The 6159-nt window shown below is 32.2% G+C and overlaps 1 protein-coding gene across 1 annotated transcript; it reads left to right on the forward strand.

Moving 5' to 3' along the window:
• The first annotated feature begins 1326 nt into the window (after positions 1-1326).
• Positions 1327-6141, forward strand: gucd1 (guanylyl cyclase domain containing 1). The gene is made up of 6 exons (XM_051117157.1): positions 1327-1622; positions 1970-2051; positions 2130-2295; positions 2583-2674; positions 3617-3858; positions 5999-6141. The coding sequence occupies exons 1-6, from the start codon at positions 1616-1618 to the stop codon at positions 6088-6090; spliced, it is 681 nt and encodes a 226-aa protein (XP_050973114.1). The 5' UTR covers positions 1327-1615; the 3' UTR covers positions 6091-6141.
• Positions 6142-6159: the final 18 nt, after the last annotated feature.

The following is a 6159-nucleotide window of genomic DNA, read 5'->3' on the forward strand; positions in this document are numbered from 1 at the left end:
TATATTATATTATATTATATTATATTATATTATATTATATTATATTATATTATATTATATTATATTATATTATGGTATATTATGTTATATTATATTATATTATATTATGGTATATTATATTATATTATATTATATTATATTATATTATGTTATATTATGTTATATTATATTATATTATATTATATTATATTATATTATATTATGTTATGTTATATTATATTATGTTATGTTATATATATTATATTATGTCATGTTATATTATGTTATATTATATTATGTTATGTCATGTTATATTATGTTATATTATATTATGTTATATTATATTATATTATGTTATATTATATTATGTTATATTATATTATATTATATTATATTATATTATATTATATTATATTATATTATGTTATATTATATTATATTATATTATATTATATTATATTATATTATATTATATTATATTATTTGTGATGTCTAGTCTACCTTTAACTACCAGTCAAAAGTTTTTGAACAGTAAAATATTTTTACTATTAAAATAACAGTTTTCTATTTGAATATATTTTAAAATGTAATTTACTTCTGTGATCAAAGCTGAATTTTTATCATCATTACTCCAGTCACATGATCCTTCAGAAATCATTATAATATTCAAAACATTTATTATTATTATTATGTTGACAAAACAGCTGAGGATTTCAGGTTTCTTTGATGAATAGAAAGTTCAGAACAGCATTTATCTGAAATAGAAATCTTTTGTAACGTTATAAATGTCTTTATCATCACTGTTGATCAATTTAAAGCATCCTTGCTAAATAAAACTATAAATTTCTTTAAAAAATTATACTGACTGCAAGCTTTTGAATGGTATAGTGTATAATGTTACAAATGCTTTTTATTTCAGATAAATGCTGATCTTTGGATCTTTCTGTTCATCAAAGAATCCTAAAAAAATGTACTAAACTGTTCTAAATATTGATAATAATAATGATAATAATAATAATCAGCATATTAGAATGATTTCTGATGGATCATGTGACACTGAAGACTGGAGTAATGATGCTGAAAATGTAGCTTTGATCACTGGAAAAAAATACATATTCAAATACAAAGCAGTTATTTTAAATAGTACAAATATTTCACTTCTGTTTTTGCTGTATTTTGGATCAAGAAAATGCTAAGCATAAAAGACTTCTTTAATCTTGCTGTTCAAAAACTTTTGACTAGTAGTGTTCTTCACTGTTTATGTCAAATTAAGGTGGAGTTTACTGCCATTTCTCGTCCTGCCAGCAGGAGGCGCAGTTCCACGTATTTCCAATGCGCCGACGCTCACTGTGGTTTGGAGTGACAAGAGGAAGTGGAACATTCGTCCCTGGAAATGACTATAAGGCGTGTGTTAAACAACTCTCGTTTGTAACCGTTTCAGCGTTTTTCATCAACAGTCCATTAACAGCTTTCAGTGAACAGAAGATGGACAGGTTTTAGCGAGTCTGATGTGGAGGACAAGAGGGCAACAGCTGTCCGGCTAACCCCGCTAGCAGACAGCCTTCATGAATCAAGCCCTGCTCTTAAAAATCACTGAAACACAACAACAGAGAGATAGACATACACCGACTGCATCATGAACGGTGAGTTTGTGATAAATGATGTTTACAACATGTTAAATGGCTGGTGACCGTAAACTAACTAGCAGTATAATCAATCATGACCCTTCTCTAACGTACAGGACTGGACAAAATACTCAACCCGGATATATTACATTTAAATTAACAGTTCGTGTATTATCCTCATGTTGTGTCTAACTTTCCCAAGTTTCACTCTCATTTTTTAAAATACAATAAAATGGATCTATGCAATTAAGTTTACACCCAACAATACAACATAAAATGCAACTTATGATAATGTAAATGCATCATAAGCTGCTCATTGTGGCTCAGTGACTTTACCAGCTTCCTTTCTGACCTTGTTTTGCCAGATGATGTGATGTTAAACGTACCGGTCATCCGGCAGCTTTACCACTGGGACTGCGGCTTGGCCTGTTCAAAAATGGTGCTAGAGTAAGTATGAATCCTAAGTGATGTATTATGTACAGTTGCTCTAATGGCAACTATTTAAACACTTGTTTTTGTGCACAGGTATTTACATCCAGTAAGTGAGGAGGAATTTCAGAGAGTGTGTTTGGATTTGGAGTTTACGGAGAGCGTGTGGACTATTGACCTGGCTTATCTCATGTGTAAGCTGGGGGTCAGACACTGCTTCTGCACACAGACGCTCGGTGTGGACAAGGGCTTCAGGAACCAGGTACATTATCTGCCGTCTGTTTTCGAATCATGTGATACGGTCATGATCGCTGCAGATGGAGTACAAGCGTCACGTGTAGCGCTGGAAATAATGGATGTTTTCCATTTTAGAAGAAAATGGCATTAGTCAGGGCCTTTTAACATTTATACAATTAATGTTCTTGATTTTATTCATGATTCATGAAGAGCTGTCGTTTTAATCAGAGGATCAGTTGTGACTCAGATGTTCATTGTGATTACCTTGGCATATGAATAATTTTTCCATCTCCTGTGATCTTCTGCTTTTAGTCTTTTTACAAAAAGCATTTTGACACAGAGGAGGACAGGGTGAATGAACTATTTCTGAAGGCTGAGAGCAAAGGAGTCCTGGTGAAAAAATGGTGAGGTTGCCATATTTAACACATTTTATTTTGTGGTGCGTACTGACACTTTGTTATTGAAAACTTTAAAATATAAAAAAATAAATTCCATGTTTAAAAAAACATGAAAATTAATACAATTAAAAAAACAAAAAACAAATAACAAACAAAACTGAATGCGTATATTTAATAGATTTTTTTTTCTCTCTCTTTATTTTTCAATTAAATTGTATATTTGCGCTTAGCATTAAAATATTTGATTGCACTGATGCAATCCTTATAATATGTGACCCTGGACCACAAAACCAGTCATAAGGGTACATTTTTTGAAATTAAGATTTATACATCAGAAATAAATAAGCTATTTATTGATGTATGGTGTGTTAGGATAGGACAATATTTGGCCAAGATACAAAATCTAAATATTGAGAAAATTGCCTTTAAAGTTGTCTAAATTTACTTCTTAGTAATGCATATTACTAATCAAAAATTAAGTTTTGATATATTTACGATAGGAAATTTACAAATATTTTCATGGAACATGATCTTTACTTAATATCCTAATGTTTTTTGGCATAAAAGATAAATTGATCATTTTGACCCATACAGTGTGTTTTTGTGTATTGCTACAAATATACCCATGTTACTTAAGACTGGTTTTGCATATTTAATTATTACTCTTTTATTTAATGTAAATTACATTGCATTGAAGACACATTTTCATCAGTTCATGCAATCAGTCCATGAATGCTTAAAATCAATGTCAAATTATAACTTTTAGTGTTTCATTTTTTAAATTCATTTAGACAAAATAGTATAAAATTTCATTTAATCATTGGGCTTGTATATAGTTCCAGTTCTATCATGTCTATTTTTTAATTTAAGTATTTTATCAACAGATTCCAGTAAGCTGAAACTCCTGTGAGGTGCATGAAGAAATTGAATTAGATCTTTCTTTTGTAGCTCTGTTACTGTTCAGGAGATCCAGAATCACTTGGAGCAGGGTCATGTGGCCATTGTGCTGGTCAACGCAGTGGTGTTGGTGTGTGAGCTGTGCTCCACGCCTGTCAAATACTGCTGTTTCCTCCCTGTGGGTCAGAAGTGCTTTTGCAGGAAGCCAGATTACCAGGGCCACTTCGTGGTGGTGTGTGGATTCAACCGTAAAACCGGCAGCATCTTCTACAACAATCCCGCCTACTCGGACCGTATGTATTGTGAAGTTTTGGCATTACTCTTAAAGACAGCACAAACACATTTTTAATGTATAAACATACAAAAACACACACACACTTAAGTTTTTAATGGTTAAATACAGGTTAAAATATTAAAGGGGTAGTTCACCCGAAAATGAAAATTACCCCATTGATTCACTCACCCTCAAGCCATCTTAGGTGTTTATAACTTTTATTTTAGTTATATTAGTGAATGTCCTTGCTCTTTTAAGCTTTATAATGGCAGTGAATGGGTGTTGAGATTTTGAGGGGGGATAATAAAGGCCTTCTGAAGTGAATTGTGTAAGAAACATCCATATTTAAAACTTTATAAACTGTAACTGTATTCTCGCTTCCACTAATTGTCATGAGCATTCGTGAGAGTGTTACGTTCCAGCGGATGATGTAAGACATAGGTGTAGCGTAAACTGCAGTGAAAATATGCTAGTCTCACGTGAACCAAATTTTGTTTACAGCAAAGGAAAACCAGTCTCCTCTTGGCTTATATAGAAATCCTCCAGCATTTTTCTTTACAAGTCCTCGACTTTGTACTTCTAATTCACGACCGGTGTTTTGTTTTGTTCTCTCCTCTTCGCTTCCACTAGCGGAAGCTAGAGATTACAGCTTATAAAGTTTTAAATATGGATATTTTTTTACACAAACACATTGATTCACTTCAGAAGGCCTTTATTAAGCTGTGTGGAGTACTTTTTATGATGGAAGAATGCACTTTATTGGATTTCAAAATCTCACCACCCATTCACTGCCATTATTAAGCTTGAAATTTTTAAATATAACTCCAACTATATTCGTCTGAAAGAAGAAAGTCATATATACCTAGGAAGGTTTGAAGGTGAGTAAATCATGGAGTAATTTTCATTTTTAGGTAAACTATCCCCTTAATTCAAATATTTAAATAAATATATAAATAAAACAACACTTCAAGATAGTCAGATGTAAGTGGAAATTCACTAAATATAGTTTTTTTTTTTTTTTTTTTTTAGATAAGTTTATATTTCATTACAATAGATGGTGAACTATCATATATTTAAATTTCCAAAACTTGAGGCCATTTACATCTTAGAACCAACAGTGTTATTTATAGTGTAGTTATAGTGATATATTATAGTGATTATTATGGTTATTTTAAAATAATTTTTAAATATTAAATGTACTCATTCTCAGGCCATCCAAGACGTAGATTTTGTTTCTTCGTCGGAATAGATTTGGAGAAATGTAGCATTACATCACTTGTTCACCAGTGGATCCTCTGCAGTAAATGGGTTCTGTCAGACTGAGAGTTTAAAGGGGTCATCAGATGCCCATTTTCCACAAGTTGATGTTTCTTTAAGGTCTAAATGAAAAGTCTATAATACACTTTGGTTAAAAATTCTTAATGGTAGTGTAAAACAACACTTTTTACTTTGTCAAAATGAGTTCTGCAAAAATCAACCTATTCTGATGGATTGCTCCTTTAAATGCAAATGAGCTCTGCTTGCCCCGCCCCTCTCTCTGTGGAGTGACGAGCCGGTTTACTTTAGCCGCAAAACTTGCTAACTAGCACGTTAAGAAAAGGTATTTATTTCTGATGTAGGGTGTGTCTAAGGTAAGACACTTATGTCAATCAACTATCGTGGGAGCATGGCTCGATTTGAAAAAGGGGATATTATTTTTTTACAGAATAGTTAAAAACCACTGCATAGATTTTTAGCAATATATGGTAGATTTGTACATACACTGCCAACACACATTAATGTTCAAACAACATGAAAAAGTGAACATCAGATGATCCCTTTAAACAGCTGATAATCCATCAGTAAGGCTTTTTAACTTTAAACAGTCTGGAGTCGTGTATTACTTGTGAAGTAATGTAAATGAGTGAAATCTCATTCTGACGGCACCCATTCACTGCAAAGCACCCACTGATAAGCAAGTGATGTAATGAAAAAAATGATCCAAATATGTTATAGAAACAAACTCATCTACATCTCAGATGGCCTAAGGGTAAATACATTTTCAGGAAATATTCATTTTTGGCTGGCACATTCCTTTAAAATGATAACAAAGAATCTTCACACAAGGTAGCAGCATTAAAAGAGTGTGTCTCACACATGTCCATCTCTTTGATTGACAGGTGTATGCTGCACAAGCTTTAGCAATTTTGAGGAGGCCAGAAGAAGCTATGGAACTGACGAGGACATTCTGTTTGTCTACAAAGACGGTTGAGTCTTAACTGCTTCTGAACGAACATGCATTCAAACACCTTTAGCATCCACTGTGGTTGGCTGGGTAGCA

Source organism: Labeo rohita, chromosome 8 (genome assembly GCF_022985175.1).
Source record: "Labeo rohita strain BAU-BD-2019 chromosome 8, IGBB_LRoh.1.0, whole genome shotgun sequence".
NCBI classification, from domain to species: domain Eukaryota; kingdom Metazoa; phylum Chordata; class Actinopteri; order Cypriniformes; family Cyprinidae; genus Labeo; species Labeo rohita.

Bases quoted from the DNA above. Each gene is read 5' to 3' on its own strand.
- gucd1 (XM_051117157.1), top strand. The intron at 2,052-2,129 runs GTAAGTATGAAT...TTTTGTGCACAG, and splicing joins TGTTCAAAAATGGTGCTAGA to GTATTTACATCCAGTAAGTG. The intron at 2,675-3,616 runs GTGAGGTTGCCA...TTTCTTTTGTAG, and splicing joins GGAGTCCTGGTGAAAAAATG to CTCTGTTACTGTTCAGGAGA.